This window comes from Gorilla gorilla, chromosome 8 (genome assembly GCF_029281585.2).
Source record: "Gorilla gorilla gorilla isolate KB3781 chromosome 8, NHGRI_mGorGor1-v2.1_pri, whole genome shotgun sequence".
Taxonomy (NCBI): domain Eukaryota; kingdom Metazoa; phylum Chordata; class Mammalia; order Primates; family Hominidae; genus Gorilla; species Gorilla gorilla.
This window is the reverse complement of record NC_073232.2, coordinates 83,851,509-83,875,201: the sequence shown is the minus strand read 5'-3', so window position 1 is coordinate 83,875,201 and position 23,693 is coordinate 83,851,509. Positions and strand designations below refer to the sequence as shown.

The window sequence follows — 23,693 nt, the reverse complement described above, 5'->3', positions numbered from 1 at the left end:
AAAAAATTTAAACATAAATAAAATTTTATTTTATTTAACTTGTATATTATTTATTGGTTTAGTTTTTATTATGGATAATGGTGCAAATTAATCTGATTTTCAAAAGGAACAGAATTGTCTTAGAGTTTCCCAGTAGTCTTGTCACCTTAGTCCTAATGTCAAATAATGTCCTTATTGTGTGCAGCCAGGACAGAGGTTCAGCAGTGTTATCAAGGGCCCAGACTCCCGCTTGCAGCTGTGTCATCTTCAGCATGTATCATTCATTCTCATGATCACAGCGCGGCTACTGAACCTCTAGGCATTGCCTCAGACAGGAAGAAGGGCTAGAGCCAAAAATTGGGGCTAGCTGAGGTCTGGCCCAGCTGCAAACCTTTCCTGGAAGATCCTCCCAGCAACTTTCACCTACATTTCATTGGCTAGAAATAGGTCTTTAGTCCCTAGCTGTACAGGATTCTGAGAAAGGTTTATTTTCACTTTCTAAATCTCAGTTTCAGAGCAAGACAAGAGAAAAGCAGATGATACCTGGCTGTTAGGTTGCTCATTATCTGTTTAGCAGGTTTTAAGTGCTTTATTTCTACCGTGTGTTTAATGCTTACATGAGAATAGGTGATTATTATGCCCAGTTTACAGATGAGGACCAGAAGTTCAGAGATGTTAAGGAGTAAGTTGGTCAAGATCACATGGCCCAAACTGGGCAGAACTAGGATGGGCAACCAGGCAGTCTTTATTCCAGAGCCTGTCCTCTATACCAGCATCAGGCATCTCGAAAATACCCCATGATAACCTGCAAATTTCACTTCCTGGGGAAGTGTGAGGCTTTAGTCATTCACAGATAGATCTCTTACATATTTTCTTTTTATTCTTTGATTGGCATCTATAATCGATATCTCATTATATCGTATTTCTGCCAATCCAGCAACAGTTTTTATTTCTTTCCAGCCTTGTCAGAGTTTCTTCCTTGCCTTGCATTTCCTCTCCGTGCTGAGGATACACCCAGACACATGCAAGCCTGAAAACCGAGCTCACTATTAATAGAAGAAACAGGTGTTTTCCATGGCTGAGGAGTGCTTAGGAACGTACCATCTACTGATGTGATCGGGGAAAGCTTTGTGCCTGCAACATTTTGACTCTAGTAATATGTGTGTGCATGCACACACACACATGCACACTCAAATGTAAAAGATGAAGTATGAGTATTTATAATAGCTTGGTAAATAAAATGTTTAAACACCCACAACACCGCTATTAGGTCTTTAAATTTTTCATTTAATGGTAACCATGTTTTGTAAAATGACTATCTTCCTTCTAGGTCTAGAATTTAATATAATTTAATCATGAAAACGTTGGTATTCATAAATGAATTTCAGTGCCTTTGTGGAAAAGAGTTAAATTATGTTCCCAAACTGGCAAATGTGTGTGTTTGGATTTATTCTTAAGTTTTCCAATTGCATCATTTAGATTAAATTAGTCACTATAACATTCTATTCAATTTTACATTTTAAATTTCTTTTGTTAACCAGCTGAGAAGTCTGAGAACTTTGTGCATTCACAGGGTGAGTCCATTGTTCCTGGCTAGGAAGCAGGGGTTGATCTTTTCCTGCAGTTCATTTGGATTGAAGGTTCTTCTTTGCTGACTCTTGCTTCCATAGTGAAAACACAGATATCCAGTCAGTGAGAGTCAGCTATCTTAAAAAAAAAAAATCATGTATACATCACATATGGTTCAGGATGCTAATTGGCATTACAGAAACTGGTGTTTAGACATTCAACACTGCTCTTGTTAACATATTTGAATGATAGTGTCTGTTTCAGTGCAGGCTTTTTTGACATGAAGGGTGATCTACCTCAAAGGCAGTTATTCTGGAATCGAATCCTCCAAAATGAGGCCAATTAAAGGGTGTCTTCTGCACAGGAGTTAAGGGAAGTGGTTGCCATCCCTCCCACCCTGAAAAAAAGAAAAAGAGAAAATGTTGGCTCTATTTATTGTTTTGGTGGGGTTATGTATGAAAATGACTAAGTCAACTCATCTGTTTGTGTTGTTGCTTTGGCTACTGGTCTGTTCTTTCATTTTGGGCTTATAGTGCTTTAAAATTCAATATATTGGATATTAAATGCATGTGATTAGGAAACAGTCTTGAAATATGCCCGGAGTTACTCAGTAGCTTCTTTTTTATAATTTTAATTGTGGTGGTCTCACATTTGTGGGTTTAAATTGTCTGAGTTATTGAGTGTTGTATTTTGTAGCCCCCTTCTTTAATTTTCAGAAGCACTGTCCATTTCATTTCGGTTTATAAAAATGCACATCTTTTGTTTATTGTTATGATTTATCCATGTGTGTTTTCTAGCCAATAAACTGTGTCTTGCAGTCATGATTGATCTTGTTTTACTGAGATTTAGTTTTGAAGACTAAAAATCTCCAGTGTTGATATTTAAGGTTTTTGAGGATTAATTCTTATAATCATTTTTGATCGAATAAAATTAACTCATTATGTCGGAGTATGTGTCTTTTGGGAGACAAAAATAATTAAGAGAATTCAAAGGATCTATAAATGTTTTTGTAGAAATTCCACTTGGGGATGTGGTCCTATTGTAGTTTACTGAAAACAGTTGTGGGCATTGTTACCAGTGGAATGTGTGCCCTAAGAAAACACCATTTGTGATGAATGCTGGGCGAACTGTGTTCTCAAATCATTCCTGTTGTCTGATGGTTATCTTACAAAAAGCATGTGCCTGGTTATGTTTGTTATGTGGCTTTGTACAGTCCTTACCTAGGATCTATTGGCTGTTGAGTTCGGGGGGCAGAAGTGCACTGACCCCCTGTGGATTGTGTTGGAAGGCTGTTCCTGTAGTCATTTGCCTTGTGTTGCTTCCAGGGAAGCTGCCCGGGAGTGTCGCAGGAAGAAGAAAGAATATGTCAAATGTCTTGAAAATCGTGTGGCTGTGCTTGAAAACCAAAACAAGACTCTCATTGAGGAACTCAAGGCCCTCAAAGATCTTTATTGCCATAAAGTAGAGTAACTGTCTTTGACTTGGACCTTGTTTACTCTAATCAAGGCAGGAGATGCAGCAGTCCTACTTATTGCCATGTGGACTTGTGGGAAGGACACGTGTGACCCTTAAGAATCCAGTTTGGATTAGTGTTTGAAACTGAATTGGGAATGTTGTTCCAGGATGTGGAATGCAGCCGTGATCACACTTACCGAGCTTACTTTGATCTGTTTGTCAATAGCATGCAAAAAATGCTTTGTTTGCCCTTTGCTTCTGCTTTTTTCAGGGAAGCTGCCAAAGAATGTCGACGTCGAAAGAAAGAATATGTAAAATGTCTGGAGAGCCGAGTTGCAGTGCTGGAAGTCCAGAACAAGAAGCTTATAGAGGAACTTGAAACCTTGAAAGACATTTGTTCTCCCAAAACAGATTAGTAGAAATATTTAACTATGAACTGAAGACAGCATGTATAGTTGCTTTTGAAGGAATACAATATATAGCTGGCGAGAATGGTGGCTTCTTTTCTTTGTATCATTCATCTTCTTCTTTAATCACTTAACATTCCTGAAATGCTTCACTGTACGTAGTTAAGTCGTAGCTATAACTTCAGATTTTTTAAAAGAGACAAACTGTAAAAAATGTGTGTTTTCTTAAAATGCAATATTTGTAAGGCTTGTTCCAGTGCCACATACTTGCAGCTCCCATTCTATGTGTCATCAATAGTGTCCTATGCAATAAAATTATTTGCAGGTCTTTAAATCATTTTAGGAAAGGATGATCAAAAATAATGCATCCAGCAGCACAATAAAAGTAAACCACAAAAAAATACCTCAGGAAAGAATAGAAAGAAAGTCTATCTAATGACATGCCTATATGAGAAGAATAGCCTAGATATGAATATATGGCATTTGCAGATTTTTATATTAGTTGCTTTGTTAAAAAAAGATTGTATTGCTGTCCTTGAATGCCATAGTCAAAGAGAGTTTTTAATAGAACCATGTTGGTTGCACTTTGTAGTGTTTGGTGCTCATTTAAATATCTGAACATTTACTACAGTTTTTAACTCTATTGTGTAATATAAAAGATCTTGCAGAAGTTCTTAGTGTTGGTTTAATATTACCTAATGAAAGTGATGACATATTTTTTATATCTGGAATGAGCCTGTTGGGATCGCATTGTATGCGTTCGGGGTACAAGTCAGTTTCTACACTGGGTGCTGATCCTTGCACATGCCCTTTCTACCATCTCACGGTGGGGATGGCCGCAGGGCTGTGCACCCAGAAGAAAATGGCTGTTAGTGTTTCGGCCTTCATAATGGCCTGAGACTTTCTTTCTGTAGGTGGTCTGGAGCTGTCCGGCTGGTGGCCCCCTATTTTGCCATTTAGCGAACAACCACAGGAATTTTAAAAACAAAAACATCCCAAGATTTTTTCATTTCAAAATGCTTCAAAGTCCACATTAGATCAGATACTCCGCTGTCGGCACATTCAGCTGAGGTTCTTTACAATCGAGACTGCAATGTGATCTATGTTTCATCTTGTTTTTATAATAAAAAGCTTCAGGGAACAAGCCCAAAGCCCTCACCACAGGATGCTGTGTCCCCTCATTCCCTGACATTTCTTGATTGTCTGCCGCGTGCTGGACTCTGCTGTGTTTCCTGCTGTGACTTCTGCTTTAAGGATGTCCCTGCCCCACCCCCCAGTTTCAGGAGTGGATCTGATCAGTGTGTGGTGGGAGACAGAAAATTGGGAGCTGGTTTGTGGAGCATCCAGCTGCTGCTTTCCCTGTACCACTGGAATTCTTTCCCTTATCTGTCACTCCCAGTAAGTAGGGCATGTCATTGTTGGCTTTCTTTAAAAATATTTATTCTTCCTTCAGAGTCGGAGCTCTGAATTTCTTTTTTCTTTTTTTTTTTTTCTTTTAAGACAGAGTCTTGGTTTGTCACTCAGGCTGGAGTGCAGTGGCGTGATCTCAACTCACCACAACCTCCGCCTCCCGGGTTCAAACAATTCTTCTGCCTCAGCCTCCCGAGTAGCTGAGATTACAGGCGTACACCACTACACCCAGCTGATTTTTCTATTTTTAATAGAGATGAGGTTTCACCATGTTGGCCAGGCTAGGCTTGAACTCCTGGCCTCAAGTAATCCACCTGCCTTGGCCTCCCAAAGTGCTGGGATTACAGGTGCGAGCCACCACACCCGGCCTAAATTTCTTTTATCTCAATTTTTGTCTTCTCTTCTACAGAGAAGATGAGGAAAGAAGACAAGGAAGAAAAAGGAAAGGAAAACTCCAGGTTTCAGGTGCAGGACAGTAGGACCTTGCATTCACTCATCTGCCCAGTCAGTTGCTGTGAGCCAGTGGTGTGGCTGGGGTGGGTGGACACACAGAGGGGACACGAGGATCAGCAGGCAAGATGTACAAAGTTGGAGACGATGCACGCTACACGTTAGAATTCTAGAAAGATGCAGCTGGGGGTTAAACAGGAGACTATGTGGGAAGTGGATTTTGAACTGGGCCTTGAAGTGATTGACAGTGCTGGGGCGTGGGGTGGGTACTTTGGGAATACGGAGCACACACACTGCTCCAAGGAGCTTGGGTCTGGAGGACAGAGGGAGGCCAAGTGAGTTCTCACCCAAGAGCTAGTTTCATTTAAAAATCGGGGGAAGACAGAAGCAATGTGTGCGCATGCCTGTGTGTACTCTAGTCTGCAAAATAGGTTATATTATTTTAGAGGAAAGGGACTATCCAATTACTTGGGACCACCAGCAACAGAAGCCCCCCTTCCCAAACCCAGTGGTTTAAACAATAAGGAAATACACTACCTTGCAAAACAAGAAGTCTAGTGGTAAGAAATCCCAGGCTTGCTAATTTAGTGACAACGATGGCATCACGACCAGATCCTTCCTCCTCATTCTTTTCCCTCTACCTGCTGGTTCCCCGACCTTAATATTGCTGCCACAGTCCCAGGCATCAGAAATGGAAAAGACAGCACCCTTTTTGGGGGGATACTGCTTTTTTCTTTGTTTTTTGTTGTTTTTTTGAGACGGAGTCTCACTCTGTCGCCCAGGCTGGGGTGCAGTGGTGTGATCTCGGCTCACTGCAAGCTCCACCTCCCAGCCCAAAGACTGGGCTGAAAGGCACTGGGTTGCTCATGAGGATTCAGCCCCTAGGGTTGAGGAGCTTCCAGGCTTTGGGGAAGCATATGGCCATCAATGTCGAATAAAACTGGACTTCTGGAAGAGTGGCTTGTAGACACTGGGGACGTCTGGCGCTGGGACTGAGTGAGCGCTTACCCTGTACAAGAAGTGAGGAACAGCTTGTGACAGGCTGGGGCTTGAGCCATGCTCCCAGACATGCATGGGAACTCTTATTCTTGCTCATGAAATGTATCCCTGAAGCCAAGCTTCTGCTACCAAAATAGCACGATTTGACAGCAGTGCTTTCAGCCTTACAGCAGATACTGCCTACGACCTCTCCCTCAACAGAACCAGCAGTAGGGGAAGCTTTGCAGGGGGGAACGTTGCACATCTCGCACACCCTTGCGCGTGGGATCCACAGCGCTCCCACACCTGTGCGCGTGGGATCCACAGCGCTCCCACACCTGTGCGCGTGGGATCCGGAGCTCCCCGCACACCCGTGCGTGTGGGATCCACAGCTCTCCCCACACCCGGGCGTGTGGGATCCACAGCTCTCCCCACACCCGGGCGTGTGGGATCCACAGCGCTCCTCACACCCGTGCGTGTGGGATCTGGAGCTCCCCGCACACCTGTGCGTGTGGGATCCAGAGTTCTCACTGCGTGTGTCTTTCTTTGAACCCTAAAAGTTTCATCTGGACTGCTGGGTATAGAAATTCCTGCTCCAAGGTTGGGGGACTGCATACCTTGTCTGTCCTGTGTAACTAGGTACTTCATAACACTAAGTCATGTGAGATGGGAACATTAAGAAAATGAACTCCTGCTAGTATTTAAACCTGTGACCATGAGGCATGCCTGAAACTGAGAACATGGACATCAGCAACATACTGTGCATGAACGGCAGCTGTTTGAGTGCCAGATGCCTCATTCCTTGTTCAACCACACTTCTCAGTTTTCTTCATATGAAGAAACTTACGTCCAAAACATGCTGTTTCCCATGTGCCTAACAGTACACCTTTAAAAAATATCATGACTTGTGAAACCAACTTGATTGTTCTAGTCTGCACCAAAAATAATTAGGCCGCTTTGACGTGTGAGGCAGGCAGAGCTGTTGCCAGTTGGCTGGCCATAATGCAATGACTGTCGTATGGTAGTATACCTTGGTTCTCAGAAGTTTAGATGTGCCAGGCTGGAGTGCAGTGGCACGATCTTGGCTCACTGCAACCTCTGCCCCCTGGGTTCAAGTGATTGTCCTGCCTCAGCCTCCCGAGTAGCTGGGATTACAGGTGTGTGCCACTACGCCCATCTAATTTTTGTATTTTTAGTAGAAACAGGGTTTTGCCATGTTGCCCAGGCTGGTCTTGAACTCCTGACCTCAGGTGATCCACCCACCTCGGCCTCCCAAAGTGCTGGGATTACAGGCGTGAGCAACCGCGCTGGCCATGATTCATCTTTTCTAAGGTCATCTTAAAGACATAGACTTGATTCTGAACTACTCAAGCATGGTATATTTTAATCTTTATGCTTTGTGGGAAGGTTTTTTCTATATAAATCCATTTTCTTGGCTGGGCATGGTGGCTCACACCTGTAATCCCAGCACCTTAGGAGGCTGGGGCAGGAGGATTGCCTGAAGCTAGGAATTAAAGACCAGCCTGGACAACATGGTGGGACTCTGTCTCCACACACACACACACACACACACACACACACACACAAAATTAAGCAAATTAGCCAGGCATGGTGGTGCACACCTGTAGTCCCAGCTATGATATATACATGATTCATTGATCATGTTGTCTGTATCCTTAAGTTGTCCCATCTTCAGGGCCATGTGACGCAGAGTTTCCAGAAAGCGACATGGGAGTCAGCATGTTCATTCACTCCTTCAAGTCAATAAGTGAGGCTGCATTTGTAAGAAGTCCAGGAGGAGACAGGGCAGCTTTGGGACCTAGGGCTGTGGCAACCCTGACATTACCATCCTGGGCTTGCTTTCTTCCAGGTGTGTATGTAGCTCCACAGATGCTACAGCCACGTAGTCATGGCAGTTAAGAATAACAGCTACCGTGTACAGAGTGCTCACCCTGCGCCAAGGGGCTTCCACATTTAATTCTCCTAGCAGCCCAACAAGTGTTGATGCTGTTACCATTATCCTCATTTTGCAGATGAGGAAGCAAGCTTGGAGAAGTTCAGTAGCTTGCCAAAGGTCACATGGCTCAGGACCAAGTGCAGAACCGGGACAGCGAGCCTCTGTCCTGGCGGTTCTCACCCAGTCTGGACCCAAAGGCAGGAAAGTGTTAAGAAACACTTGCTGGCAATGACTCAAGCAGGTGGTGGCCGCAGAGAGAGAGAGCTCTGTGGCTCTGAGTGGCTATGTGTGGGAACACCCAGACCTTCCTGTTCAAATGCACAAAAGCACATTTTTGCTTCTCTCTGGTTTTTCAAATCCCTGATGCTGATCAGGAAAAAATGACTCTACAGTTTAAGGAACTGTAGCTATTGGAATGTCAAAGTCACAGTTATGCTCATTGAAATAGAATCTTATAGCTAAAAGAGGTCTCGCTGGTGTAATTTTTTAATTTTTATTTATTTATTTTTTGAGACAAAGTCTCATGCTCGGTCACCCAGGCTGAAGTGCAGTGGTGCGATCTTGGCTCACTGCAACCTCCGCCTCCCAGGCTCAAGCGATTATCCCACCTCAGCCTCCCAAGGAGCTAGAACTACAGGCACGCGCCACTACGCTTGGCTAATTTTTGTGTTTTTTTGTAGAGACGGGGTTTCGCCATGTTGTCCAGGCTGGTCTTGAATTCCTAGGCTCAAGTAATCCACCTGCCTTGGCCTCCCAAAGTGCTGGGGTTACAGACATGAGCCACTGAGACTGACCAACAGGTGTAATTTACTCCTTTCATTTTATAGACAAGAAAACCAAATTTCAGATTGATTTACTTAAATATTGCCAGCTATTGACAATAGACTAGAAATACTCAGATCTCTGAACTAGTGTGATAATCTTTATATTACTGTGATGCCTCTATTTTTCTATAAACTGGATTTTCAACCAGCTTTTGTGCAGCATAGCTTTCTGAGGAAGGATTTGTCCCTGTGGTTTGAATGGACGGAAGCTGGAAGGAAAACCCCGTCACTTACTATGCAAAAGTCCAGCTGGTCTCTGTGACAGCTGGAGGACACAGGAACTCTGCCAGATCTATCTCAGCCACCTCACTTTATGAAGGATGCTTGACCTGTGGTTCAGTCATTTTCTAGGACAAATGGCTGTTAACAAGGTGTACAAGAGCTCTTGCTTTCAACGTTTGTGGAGCTCTCAGAAGCGCTGACTTACAGCAGACCAGCGTGAGGCTTAACTTAGGAATGAACTTTTAAATTCTTACCTTTTAAAACACAGTTTACTATTGATACCCTTTTTTTTTTTTTTTTTTTTTGAGACAGAGTCTTGCTGTGTCGCCCAGGCTGGAGTACAGTAGTGCAATCTCGGCTCACTGCAACCTCCGCCTCTCGAGTTCAAGTGATCCTCCTGCCTCAGCCTCATGAGTAGCTGGGACTACAGGCGCACGCCACCACACCGAGCTAATTTTCATATTTTTAGTAGAGACAGGGTTTCGCCATATTGCCCAGGCTGGTCTCGAACTCCTGACCCAGGGGATCCACCCGCCTCGGCCTCCCAAAGTGCTGGGATTACAGACATAAGCCACCGTGCCCAGCCACTACTGATAGACTTTTGAGGAGGTGAGAAGCCCAAATAAGGAGGCTTTGGATGAAAGTGGGCTGTTCCGGGAGAGGATAGCATGAGTGTGCCCATTTGTGTCTTCTGTTTTGTGTTCCATACCTCTGGAATTTTCATTCAGTAGGTCTGGGAATTTGTATTTTTAACCAGTTCCTTGCATGTTTGTTTGTTTGTTTGTTTTTGAGACAGGGTCTTGTTCTGTTGCCCCTGCTGGAGTGCAGTGGCACAATCACAGATCACCTCAGCCTCCACCTCCTGAGCTGAAGCGATCCTCCTGCCTCAGCCCCCAGAATAGCTGGGACCACAGGCATGTGCCACCACCACGCCAGGCTCAAGTTCCTGGCATGTTTCTGAAGCACTCTAGTGTTGGAGAACACTGAACTCTATGATCTGGGGTTGGGCCTAGCCTAATTTTCCTTTAAGTCATGGATGCTCTTACCCAGCATTTATCCAGCACACAGACTGTTTAATGTCACAGCCACAGCGCCACCTAGTGTATGTGTGACTTCCAAACGGCGTATTTTCTTAGAAACATTAGTCTATGAACATTTCAAAACTCAACGGGTGGTATTTCTTTTCTGCCATGGACTCTCCAAGTGTATGCCAAGCCCTATGGGGGCAAGGGATTAAGGGCAGTTTTCTCTGATCTAGTTTGGTGAATTATATTCACAGTAACTCTGGGGAGTCTTGGGTTAACTGTGGGGGAGGGGCAATAATTTGACAAGGTTTGGGAATCCTTAAACTATAGAGTTTTCTCTAAGAGTACACAGTTAATTGCAAATAGACTGAATTATTTGACATAAGAACTTTAGACATTACTTCCAGGCCACATAGTTTTAGCAAGTAAGTGACTTTAAAATGAATCCATCTTTTCTCAGCAAAATTAGCGGTTTTGCTTTAACTGCATATGAGGGGTTATTTTAGGTGGTTAGAACATAGTGGAAAATGAGGCCAGGCGCGGTGGCTCACACCTATAATCCCAGCACTTTGGGAGGCCGAGCCAGGTGGATCACTTGAGGTTAGGAGTTCGAGACCAGCCTTTGGCCATGGCAAAACCCCATCTCTACTAAAAATACAAAAATTAGCTGGATGTGGTGGTACGTGCTTGTAGTTCCAGCTACTGGGGAAGCTGAAGCAGGAGAATCGCTTGCAGTGAGCTGAGATCACGCCACTGCACTCCAGCCTGGGTGACAGAGTGAGGCTCTGTCTCAAAAAAAAAAACATAGTGGAAAAGAGTCAAAGCGTTTTGCGTGTCACTCAGACATGGCTGTGGGTGGCATTTTAGTTCTTATCGTAACCTGTGATCACAGTGTTGGCCTCATGGGAATTGGATGAGCATAATCATATCACTAGAAGTTCTTGGAAAATAAGTATCATTAACTGTGGGAGAGCAGTGATATTTTCACACTCTAAAAAGTATACATATCCTGTTGCTTAGTAATGCCGAGATCAGCATCTGTTTTGTTATTGTAGCTTGAAATATCATGAAAATGTAATTGGAGACGAAGGTGCTGATGGCATTTAGCAATTACTTAGAGGTTAGATTAGTGACATGGTAATGATAATTAGATTATATGCCTTTGAACAATTTCTATTCAGAGACTTTTGATATATGATATTATGAATAAGATAATGTTAGAAATTCCAAATTTTAGAACATTAATCCATCTCAATATTAATTTAAAAATAAATACACATACATACATACTTCTTTGGTCAGCCAGAATTTTTTTTTATTAGCCTTTTCCTCACATAACCAGCCAGTGTTAAAATAGATTTGATGTCATGAAGGTTGCAGCTTTCAGGCAGTATAATTTTTTTTTCCTGGCATGCATAATTCTGTATTATGTACATGGTTTCATTCATCCTTTTATCCAGATGTCTGAATTGATGTAACCCAGCTGGATTTTATTGGAGTTTAGACCTAGAAGGGTAGAAGACAAATCTACCTTATCAAGGGTATAACGTGCCTAACCTATTAGTCTTTCTATTCAAGTAACCTGACTTAGCATCATTAAATGCTGGGTTGCTGTTGCTCCAGGAATACAGGATTGTGGCAGTTTGGGGGGCAGGGAGGGGAGGTTGGAGTACCAGCAGAGGTTTTCATAGAGGGAACACCCCATGTAACAATAGAGAAAGAAGACCGAGTTGCTGGAGGGGCTTAGCAGAAAATCTACGGGAGCTCTTCCACGCTGGTATGGACTTCACGCACCAAAGCACATTGAGATTAGCTGTGGTTTCTTAGGGATTTTCACTACAATCAATTACTTGAATACTTCTAGAGCATTTAGTATCCCAGACACCCCTGTTTCATGATTTTGATTTTAAAATGAGTCAGGCAGTGATTACCTATGTTCTTAAAAATCCATCCTGGATAAAAAGAACTACAGAAACAAAAGAACAAAGTCCAAAGCTACAGGCGCTGTGAAGAGCAGAATGAACAGTGGGTGTGTGCTTGGCTCGAGGAACCATGGCTGACAGCCACCAGACCTGGGTTCTGGTCCTAGCTTTTCTGTTAAAACTCCCTGTGTCGCTTTGGCAAGGTCATTTGACCCCTGTTTGATTGGGAACCTCTGTTTTCTCCACATTGACCTTGACATTTGTGACACTGTGATGAAATTCACAGTGAAATGTAAATTTCAAAGAAGAGTTCATCAGATCTTATTTGTTACCTCATCCCTGTGAACACAGCTTCTAGATTCTTAGTATCAGGTCATGAACCTATAAAATTATCTTTCAGAATGTCTTCAACATCAATATTTTTAATAATCCATTCTGAGGATTGCCCAGCATTTAAGAGAAAAAAGCCTTAGGCTGAAACTGGCCTGTGATGAAGGCAGGGACGTCTACTTTGATTCTGGTAACTGGATTAAGATTTTCACACATGAAGACTTTACTTGGGCAAATTTTGTTTTACTTATGTTATTTATAAATGCGCCAAAAACTGTGACTGACTGAAAATTTTCCACCGCAGGAGTTTCCTCTGCCCTTCTCAACCTAACAGGGCCGCACCAAGTTAACAGAAATTATCACTGGCTTAGAAAAGGTTGTGGTTTTCAGTGTACATTAGGAGGGTTACTGTCCTGTAACCCAGTTTATTATTTTAATATTCTTGAAAGAACTGAAGTAATGAAGGGAGAGGCTATATTTTCTTTAGAAGATTTTTCCATGTTATTTGAAAGGTTTTATTCACACTTATTTTTCTTAGCAGAAAAACAATTAAATTGAAAAAATTTTAAAAGTACTTTTAAAATGTACTTTTAAATGTACTTTTAAAATGTACTTTTAAATGTATTTTTAAAATGTACTTTTAAAAGGTACTTTTAAATGTACTTTTAAAATATGTACTTTTAAATGTACTTTTAAAATGTACTTTTAAATGTACTTTTAAAATGTACAAAAATATTTTAAAATGTACATTTTAAAGTACATTTTAAAATTTTTTCAATTACCCTTTAATAAAGCTGGAGGAAAATAAATAATATAAAATTATACATTTTGTAGATGTGAAATATGTCATAAAAATCAAAGTTTATAAAAAATGTTTACCAAAATGTATAACCAGGCTGGGCACGGTGGCTCATGCCTGTAATCTGAGCAATTTGGGAGGCTGGGGCGGGTAGATCAATTGAGGTCAGAAGTTCGAGACTAGCCTGGCCAACATGGTGAAACCTCATCTCCACTAAAAACACAAAAAGTAAGCCAGGCATGGTGGTGCTTGCCTGTATTCCCAGCTACATAGGAGCCTGAGGCAAAAGAATCGCTTAAACCTGGGAGGCGGAGGTTGCAGTGAGCCGAGATCACACCGTTGTACTCCAGCCTGGGTGACAGAGTGATACTCTGTCTCAAAACAAAACAAATATATAACCTGTATAAGGCTAATTTAAAATAGTTTAAATAGTTTTGATAGGAATGCATTTCTAGTTTGCTTATTAAAATTTATTATGGTGTGAGTTTTAAAATTGTATATACAATGGATAAACTGATTTTTAATATATATTTTTTATTTCAATAGCTTTTGGAGTATAAGTGGTTTTTGGTTTCATGAATGAATTGTATAGTGGTGAAGTCTGGAAATGCTAGTGCACTCGTCACCCCAGGAATATAAATTGTACCCAAGGATAAAATGATTTGATAGGCTCAATCATGATCGATCTGAATAAGCTGATACTTGAAAATATTTCCTTATTCCTGACGTTTGATAACTTCAAGTCCCTGAGACCCAGAACAAAGGCCTTCTTGTCGTGAAAAGGCAGCTACATCTAGTGGTTGGTGGCATTTTCATTGGAAAATTTGGTTTATGAAAAAAATCCTTCATAGCTGTTTTTGCTGACATTCTGTGGTTGTACAGAGCATTATAACTAATGTGGTGTGTATGTGTAACTTAACTGAGGTATAACTTTTACACCATAAAATTCACCCATTTTACCTGTACAACTCAATGATTTTTAACAAATTTACCAAGTTGTATAATCATCACCACAATACAGATTTAGAACATTTCCATCACCCCAGTAAGATTATTCACTCCCATTTATAGTTAACCAATACTTTGGTTTTATTTATTATTATTATTATTGTTTTTCTTTTAAAGACTAGGTCTCACTCTGTCGCCCAGGCTGGAGAGCAGTGGTGCAATCATAGCTCATTGCAGTCTCAGACTCCTGGGCTCAAGTGATCCTCCCACCTCAGCCTCCCGAGTAGCTGGGACTACAGGTGTCCATTGCCATACCTGGCTAATTTTTAAATTTTTAAATGAAAATAATGCCCAGGCTGTTCTCGAACTCATGGCTTCAAACAGTCCTCCCACCTCGGCCTCCCAAAGTGCTAAGATTACAGGTGTGAGCCGCCGCGTCCAGCCCCTGGCCAGTATCTTGATTGTAGCCTGTGAAAGACCCTTAGTTAGAGGACCCAGTTAAGCCAGGGCCGGATTCCTGATTTACAGAAACTGTGAGATAATAAATGCTGTGTTAAGCCTCTAAGTTTGGGGATTGTTAGGCAGCAATATGGAACTAATACGTCTACTCTCCAAGCTAATCTAGCAATGTATGCAACTGAATAGCCAATCTGCCAACCACAGAGACCAGTACTGTGTCCCTTCACTGGCACTATCCTCGGAGGAGAAGAACCAGCCACTAGGTGGCAAGTCAGTGACAGGGACCCTCTTCCACCTTGGAAGGGACAGAGACAGAATGTTTGATCCTCTGGCATGGGATACCTTATAACATCACATCAGGCGTGGGACCCACGTTACAGCAAGGGAGGTGGGAGAGTGGCCCAGGAACACAGGATCCCGTAGTGAAGCCACAGAACAGTGGACCTGATAGAGGCATGGCTGAAGTGCCCACTCCAGGGCAGGACTTTCAGGGCATAAGGTGCCATCCTCCAGGACACAGGCTGCACTTTAAAGACCTTTACACAGTGCTCAGTGGGAAGAATGCATGGGCCTGGGGACCAGAGGCCCTGCCTGTCTCATCCCCAGGGACCAGTTGGGAAAGGAATCGGCATTTCCCATTCTCTGTAAGTTTGAGTTCTGCAGGTCTAAAGGGCCTGGTCCCAGGAAGACACTTCTGCCAGGGGAGGTGCCACCAGGGCACTCAATCTCCTTGTGCCAAGGGACCTTGCAGCAGGAAGAGGAGTCACCCTCCTGGTGGCACTGACTGGCCACCATTACCAGGAGGAGGAAAGGCTTCTGCTCCAGACTGGAAGCATATGTTTGGCACCCAGGCGATCCATGTGGGCACCTCAAGTGCAGCAATCCCAGCTGAGAACAGCAGATGTGCCAGCTGAGGGATGGATGAATGGGGAACAGATGTAGAGGAAAGAGACGAGGAGTGTGGACTGCAGCCTGAGGCCAGCTGTGGTGGGAAGGGCTGTGGTTTGTTCTATTAACCTTCCTCTTCTAAATTCTCCCATAGGCTAGGTATGGTGGTATACACCTGTAGTCCCAGCTACTTCGGAGGCTGAGGCAGGAGGATACCTTGAGGCCAGGAGTTGGAGGTTGCAGTGAGCTATGATGGCACCACTGCATTCCAGCCTGGGTGAAGAGTGGGATCCTGTCTCTAAAAAAAGAAAAAGAAAAAGAAATCCCCAGGAGGAGGCTCCCCCACACTCCCCAGAACCTCCAAGGAGCTGCTCTCTTAATGTATGTGAGCAGCTGGCGGGCAGGGGTGGTTGTGAGGAAGACTGGGACAACCCCCGCTCCTCTGCATACAGGATCTTGCCCTTAGCTGCTGGGAGTGCTGTCAGCCCACAGCCTTCAACTCAGTCCCTTTGGGTGCTGCCTCACCCGATGCTCACGGGTCTGTATCCAGCAATGGACCCAGGTGGCCCCACCAGACCACACCTAGGGTCGGTCTAGCTCCTGAGCTCCCTGTGGGGTCAGATGAGGTGGTCATTTGGCCAGCACAGGAGCTGTTTCTCCCTTCACCCACTCGTGGACTCTTGCCCTCCCAAGAGCATCCCTATGAAACCTTGTGTGCATGCCAAGTCCATCTCAGAGCCCGCTCTCTGGCAGCAACTTTGTGCCGATCAGTGACAAAACTTAGACAAGTTGGGCCATTTTTCTAGAAAATCATAAATTTCCAAGCCAACTCAAGGGAAAAGAGAAACCGTGAACAGTATAACCACTCACAAAAATTAATTATACAAAATAACACCAGGGTCACTCAGCTTTACAAGCACGTGTTATCAGATTTCAAGGTATGGATTCCTATCTTAGAAAAAAAAAACAGTTACAGAAAATAGTAAAAGAAACCTAACTAATTTTATGAGATTTGTATAACATTTGTAGTAAAATTAGGAAAGTCCATTATAAAAGAAAATGTATATGCTAATCTAATTGATAAACTAGTATACAAAAGATGTAAATAAAATGTTACTAAACTAAATCCAGCTATATATTAAAAATATTACAGTATGATCAACTAGGGGTATCCTAGGAATACACATTAACAGATTAACATACAAAAAGAGAAAGAAAACATATTTCACTTGATGCAGAAAATCATTAGCTATGGTTCAACACCCTTTCTTGTTGTCAAAACGTTTACAAGATAAACTTCTTGGCAAACCAAGAATAGATGGTGATATGGTTTGGCTGTGTCCCCACCCAAATCTCAGCTTGCATTGTAATCCCCATAATCCCCACATGTTGAGGGAAGGACTTGGTGGGAGATGATTGAATCATGGGGGTGGTTCCCCCATGCTGTTCTCATGATAGTGAGGAGTTCTCACGAGATCTGATGGTTTTGTAAGTGTTTGACAATTTCTCCTTCACACACGCCCTTTCCTGTTGCCTTGTGAAGAAGGTGCTTGCTTCCTTTTTGCCTTCGCCATGATTGTTAAGTTTCCTGAGTCCTCCCCAGCCATGTATGAGTCAATTAAACCTCTTCCGTTTATAAATTACTCAGTCTCAGGTATTTCTTTATAGCAGTGTGAGAACAGACTAATACAGATAGGAACTCCCAAAACTTGATAGTGTACAACCAGCTTACTTATTAGTATAGTTAGAAGCATGATTCAGTATTGTAATGAAGTCCCTAGCTAGTGCAACAAGATAAGAAAAACAAAACAAAAAAAACTAAGTTGTCATTATTTACAGATTAAAATGTCCATATACAAAATTCAAAAGAATCTGCAGACAAAATGTTAGAAAAATAAAATTCACTAAGGTTGCTAAATAAAAGATAAATATGTAAATCAAAATTTAATAGTATTCCTATATACCTACAAAAAACAAGTAGAAATTGTAATAGTAAAAAATCCTATTCATAACAGCAAAACATACACAGCACCTAGGAATAAACATAACAAAGGCTATACAACAATTTTATGGAAAAAATTATAAATCTTTACTAAAGGGCACAAAAGAAGGCCTAAATAGAGAAACCATGTTATAAATGGAAAAGCTCAGCATTCTAGAGATGTCAATTCTCAAATCAATCTATAAATTCAATACTACTCCAATCAACACCCTAACAGGGCTTCTTTTCCCATAGAACCCAGCAAACATCTCAAAACTCACAGTGAATTGTAAAAGGCCAGTGTGGTGACTGAATAATGGCTCCCATGAAAATGTCCATCTCTTAAAGGCTAGACCTGTGGATACGTTACAATAGCAAAAGAGACTTTTCAGATGTGATTAAATTAAGAGACTTGAGATGAGGAGATTATCCTGGATTATTGCGTAGGCCAATCACTAGGGTCCTTCTAAGAGGGAAGTGGGATGGTCAGAGTAAGAAAGAGGCTATGTGACCAGAGGAGCAGAGAGAGACCAGAAGATGTTGCACTGCTGCCTTGCAGCAGGGGGAAGGAGCCACGAGCCCAGAAATGTAGGCAGCTTCTAGAAGCTGGAAAAGACGGGGCCGTGGCTTCTTCCCAAGAGCCTCCAGGAGGAACATAGACCTCCAGAACTGTAAGAGAATAAACTTGTGTTGTTTTCAGCCCCTAAATTTGTGGTAATTTGTTATAACAGCAACAGGAGACTAACACAGTAAAAAATAGTCAAGTGACTTAGAAGAATAAGGAGAGAAACTTGCCTTGCAGGTTTCAAGACTTTCTAGAAAACTACTGTGATTTGAGTAATATGGAACTGATGCAGAGTGTGAGACTAATGAAACAGAAAGGAGTGATAACCACTACGCTGAGTATGGTATGTCTAGAGCTGGCATTACAAACCAGGAGGAAAAGAATAGACTCTTCAATAAACGGTGCTGGATAACTGCTTATGCACATGATACCTCATTTAATAAAATACCTCATTAATAAAATACATTCTGGCCAGGCCCAGTGGCTCACACCTATAATCCTAGCACTTTGGGAGGCTTTGATGGGTGGATTACTTGAGGTCAGGAGTTTGAGATTAGTCTGGCCAACATGGTGAAACCCCATCTCTACAAATACAAAAATCAGCTGAACGTTGTGGTGTGTGTCTGTAATCCCAGCTACACAGGAGGCTGAGGCAGGAGAATTGCTTGAAACCAGGAGGCAGAAGTTGCAGTGAGCCGAGATCACACCACTGTACTCCATCCTGGGCAACAGAGTGAGATTCCGCCTCAAAAATAAATAAATAAAAAATAAAAATACATTCTGTCAATCAAACATTAAAACTTTTGAAGAAAATTAGAAGAATGTCTATATCAGGATTAGGATTTGTTGAAAAATTATTGAAAAGCTCAAACAGTACAGAAAAGTCAGGTAGAGATCGAGTATGTTAAAAAAGAAAACTGCTGTATGACAAATAACACCATAACAAGGGTAAGAGACAAGTCACAGACTAGAAGATATTTTCATCACATACAACTGGCAGAGGATTATTATCTAGATATAACGAGAACTAGCATTTTTTTTTTTTTTTTTTGAGACATGGTCTTACTCTGTTGCCCGGACTGGAGTGCAGTGGTGCAATGTTAGCTTGCTGCAACATCCACCTCCCAGGTTCAAGCAGTTCTCATGCCTCAGCGTCCCCAGTAGCTGAGACTAAAGGCACCCGCCACCATGCCTGGCAATTTTTTGTTTTATTATTTTTAGTAGAGACAGGGTTTCACCATGTTGGCCAGGCTGGTCTCGAACTCCTGACCTCAAGTGATCTGTCCACCACGGCCTCTCAAAGTGCTGGGATTATAGGTGTGAGCCACCGCGCCCGGCCTTAAGAACTAACATAAATTGGCCGGGTGTGGTGGCTCACACCTGTAATCCCAGCACTTTGGGAGGCCCAGGCGGGCGGATCACGAGGTGAGGAGATGGAGACCACAGTGAAACCCCGTCTCTACTAAAAATACAAAAAATTAGCCGGGCGCAGTGGCGGGCGCCTGTAGTCCCAATCACTTGGGAGGCTGAGGCAGGAGAATGGCGTGAACCTGGGAGGTGGAGCTTGCAGTGAGCTGAGATCGCTCCACTGCACTCCAGCCTGGGCGACAGAGCGAGACTCCGTCTCAAAAAAAAAAAAAGAACTAACATAAATTAATAAGGAAAAATACAGCAATCCACATGCAATATGGGCGAAAACTGAATGTTTACAAAAGGGAAAAAGCAATGAATAAACAGGAAAATATGCTGAATCTTTCTTGTATTAAGGAAATGAAGATTAAAACTAATTATTTCATATTCAGCAGATGGGGGAAAATTTTTAATACCACCTAGTGTTGGGAGGATAGGGAGGAATGGGGACTCATATACTACTGGTTGGAATGCAAATTGCATCTTTATAGAGAAATTGGTCGCTACCTATCAACCTTGAAGAGGCATGTATGTTGGGAGAGCTCCTAGATGTATATCTGAGAGACTCTCAAGGAGGCAGGTACAAGGAGATTGTTTATTGCAACAATGTTTATAATAGAAAATTTTAGCCAGGTGCCTGTAATCCCAGCACTTTGGGAAGATGAGGCCGGTGGATCACCTGAGATCAGGAGTTTGAGACCAGCCTGGCCACTAAAAATACAAAATTACTAAAAATACTACTAAAAATACAAAATTAGCTGGGCATGGTGGCGCATGCCTGTAATCTCAGCTACTCAGGAGGCAAGGCTGGAGAATCGCTTGAACCCAGGAGGCGGAGGCTACAGTGAGCTGAGATTTCAACACTGCACCCCAGCCAGGGCGACAAGAGCAAAACTCCGTCTCAAAAAAAAAAAAAGAAAAAGGAAAAGAAAATACTGGAAACAACCTAAGTGTCCTTCAGTAAGGAAGGGATAACTGTGGCTTATTCATACAAAGGAATGCTATTCAGCAGTTCGAATGCATGAATTATAGCTACATGGATCCAAAGGATCAATGTTGGACTGTGTCTCCCATAAGAAAAAAACTGTAAACTGATCTAAGAGTTATACCATTCGTGTCAGTTTTACCCTCATAAAATAACACTATAGGCCAGGTGTGATGGCTCACGCCTGTAATCCCAGCACTTTGAGAGAACGAGGTGTGTGGATTGCTTAAGGCCAGGAGTTTGAGACCAGCCTGGGCAACGTGGCAAAACCCCTTCTCTACTAAAAATACAAAAATTAGCCGGGCATGGTGGCGGGTGCCTGTGGTTCCAGCTACTCCAGAGGCTGAGGTGGGAGGATCCCTTGAGCCCAGGAGTTAGAGGCTGCAGTGAGTCAAGACCGTGCCACTGCACTCCAGCCTGGGCAAAGGAATGAGACTGTCTCCAAAAAAAAAAAAAGCCAGTTCTGCTCACTTTTGCCCTCTCTGCTGCCTAGCTTGCAAACATGATGGCTGAGGAGGATCCGTGCCATCCTAAACTACAAGCTGACCTTGATGACAGGTCACACTCTGAGGATGGAGAGGCAGAAACAGCATCGTAAGGACTCCAGTGTGGCTTTTATGTGAAGCCACCATACTGGCTCCTGAAAGGCCTCCCTATGTCAGGGCTGTTATATGAGAATAAACTCTTGTATTCAAGCCACTCTCGTGGGGTTTCTGTTACTCCTGGGGGAATGCCAACTGCTAACTGACACAGCTTCCATACTGTGGGGTCTGACCTAAGCAGACCTGTACTATGATTTTAGTGATTCAATTTTACTTTTGGTCCCATATTTTGAATGTCAGTTGGGGGATGTTTATTCACAAGACTGCAGATTGCAGACTCCACCACCACCCATGAAGTAATAGAGCATGCATTTTATAATTTCTCTATAGTTTTTTTTTAATTTTTCATTTTTTTGTAGAGATGGGATCTTGCTGTGTTGGCCAGGCTGGTCTTGAATTCCTGGCCTCAAGTGATCCTCCTGCCTCAGTCTCCCAAAGTACTGGGATTACAGGTGTGAGCCACCACACACAACCTATCTGTAGTTTTTAAAAAATTATTAAGTAAAGGGTTGACAACACCAAGTACAATACCTTCTGTAGATAAAATATACCCAAATATTAATATAATATCTCCTTAAAAATCATTGAAAACACATACATTTATTTTGTAGCTACTATTATAAGGCGGGAAAGTTTATATTTTCTTTATAGCTGGCACCAGAATACTTTTGACAGAAAAACAAAACAAAACAACAACAAAACACCTGTTTCTGTTGGGAAAATCTATTTGTGTGCTTGGGGTGGAAGCTGCTTCCCTAGAGCCTGAGTATTGGCCGCCCCCAGGCTTGAGGAAATTGAAAACTCCTGTGCATTAGAGAGGAGAGAATTTCCTAACTCCAGGGTTCCTTTTCGTGGGAGGTGGAAGTTTGAGGTGGGATTTGCTGTGTGATAAAGACTTCCCTGGGAACCTACTTGTTCACAGCTCACAGAGTGTGAATGTGAGGCATGCCAACTCTGATGGCAGAAATTTAGGGCCAAATAGAGGCAGTAGGAGCAGTGGCAGAAACAAGGGGCCTACCTGTAGCCAGTGTCTTGATGACATTTTGGGGTTCCTCCTGACATCCTCGGAGATAAATGACTCTAGGACATAGCCGGAAGTTCATGATCACTATGGCTGCCAAAGCCATGGACTCAGGTGCCGGAGAGTGGGAAAGTATTACAGACAATTTCATTTTTAAATATGAGAGCCAAAATTCTCAATAAAATATTCATAAAGATAATTTAAAAGTACATTAAAATAGTGATATAGATCAACTAAGTGAGATTCATCGCAGGAACACAAAAACTCAAAAAATTTTTAATGCAAAAATGTTAAGAAATCTATGAATATAACTCATATTCATTTGTTAAGAAGGAAAAATACGTTTATCTCCACAGACGCCAAAAACTGGAACCACTTTCTCCAGCTTTCCTCCCAACCGGGAGACGGGAGACAAAATGGCAAGTGGAAGGCCACGATTTCTGTTCTTGTGCAAAACTCATCCTTGGATTCCTATGTCTTGTTTGGCCCGCCTCTTTCTTGTTGGGCATATTAGGGTGATTCTTAAGGAATTCCCCGCCCCCCCACCTCCGTTCCTTTTTTTAAATTATTTATTTATATTTATTTATTTATTTATTTTGAGATAAGGTCTTGCTCTGTCACCCAGGCTGGAGTACAGTGGTGAGATCTTGGCTCACTGCAACCTCCGCCTCCCGGGTTCAAACGATGCTCCTGTCTCAGCCTCCCGAGTAGCTGGGACTACAGCCACGCGCCACCACACCCAGCTAATTTTTGTGTATTTTTAGTAGAGACGGTGTTCCACCATGTTGGCCAGGCTGATCTTGAACTCCTGACCTCAAGTGATCTGCCTGCCTCGGCCTCCCAAAGTGCTGGGATTACAGGTATGAGCCACCATGCTGGCCTTTTTATTAAAGATTTTTAAAGGGGCCACGCTAATCTTCTCTGTATTATTCCAATTTTAGTATATGTGCTGCTGAGGCGAGTACGACATCTGTTCCCCTTATACTGCTGCTGGGAGTGGGAATGGGATGAGTCAGGAGCACCTAGAACCTGCTTGGTCAAGAGGATAATGAGACTCTCCCAGGTCACTCTTACTCTTGATGGGAATTTTTAAAGATTATAACATAAGTAAGACCAATCCCTCCATGCCCTGTCCGCAAGTACCTTTTGTAATTGCTACTGCATTATTTTGCTGCTTTTAAACCACTTCTCTATTTTGTTGCGAATTTTGAGGAGGTACCTCATTGGAGTCTCTCCCCATTTTACCACCGAGGTCTAGAATATGCACTAATTTAAAAAGAGAAATTGGCAACTTTCGTGGGAGGGTGAGGGATCCTTGACAGTCACGTATAGATTGATTAAAACCCTATTCTGCTTTTCCCATGGAATGGGAACTTTTGGAGCCTGTGGTCCTACTATGAGCCTGGCTATCAGGCAATCACAAAGCTCCTATTTGAGGCCTACCAGAGGCCTCAAAGCTCCTACCAGAGGCCAGGCACAGTGGCTCACACCTGTAGTCCCAGAGATT

At 42.7% G+C, this 23,693-nt stretch overlaps 1 protein-coding gene and 1 pseudogene across 35 annotated transcripts in view; one reads left to right on the top strand and one right to left on the bottom strand.

Annotated features, from left to right (window-relative positions):
* The window catches only part of CREM (cAMP responsive element modulator), an 88,796-nt gene extending 85,301 nt beyond the window's left edge, over positions 1–3,495 (top strand). For 18 of the 35 annotated variants that reach the window (XM_031015148.3, XM_031015152.3, XM_031015146.3 and 15 more), the window contains one exon: positions 3,275–3,495. In XM_031015148.3, coding sequence (XP_030871008.1) covers positions 3,275–3,419 — 145 coding nt within the window. In that variant the 3' untranslated portion in view covers positions 3,420–3,495. Of the gene's footprint in view, positions 1–939 lie in introns of all 35 variants that reach the window. The other 17 variants (XM_031015149.3, XM_031015142.3, XM_055352919.2 and 14 more) reach the window with 2 other exon arrangements.
* Positions 3,496–23,087: 19,592 nt separating this feature from the next.
* LOC115936100 (uncharacterized) lies at positions 23,088–23,151 on the bottom strand (annotated as a pseudogene).
* Positions 23,152–23,693: the final 542 nt, after the last annotated feature.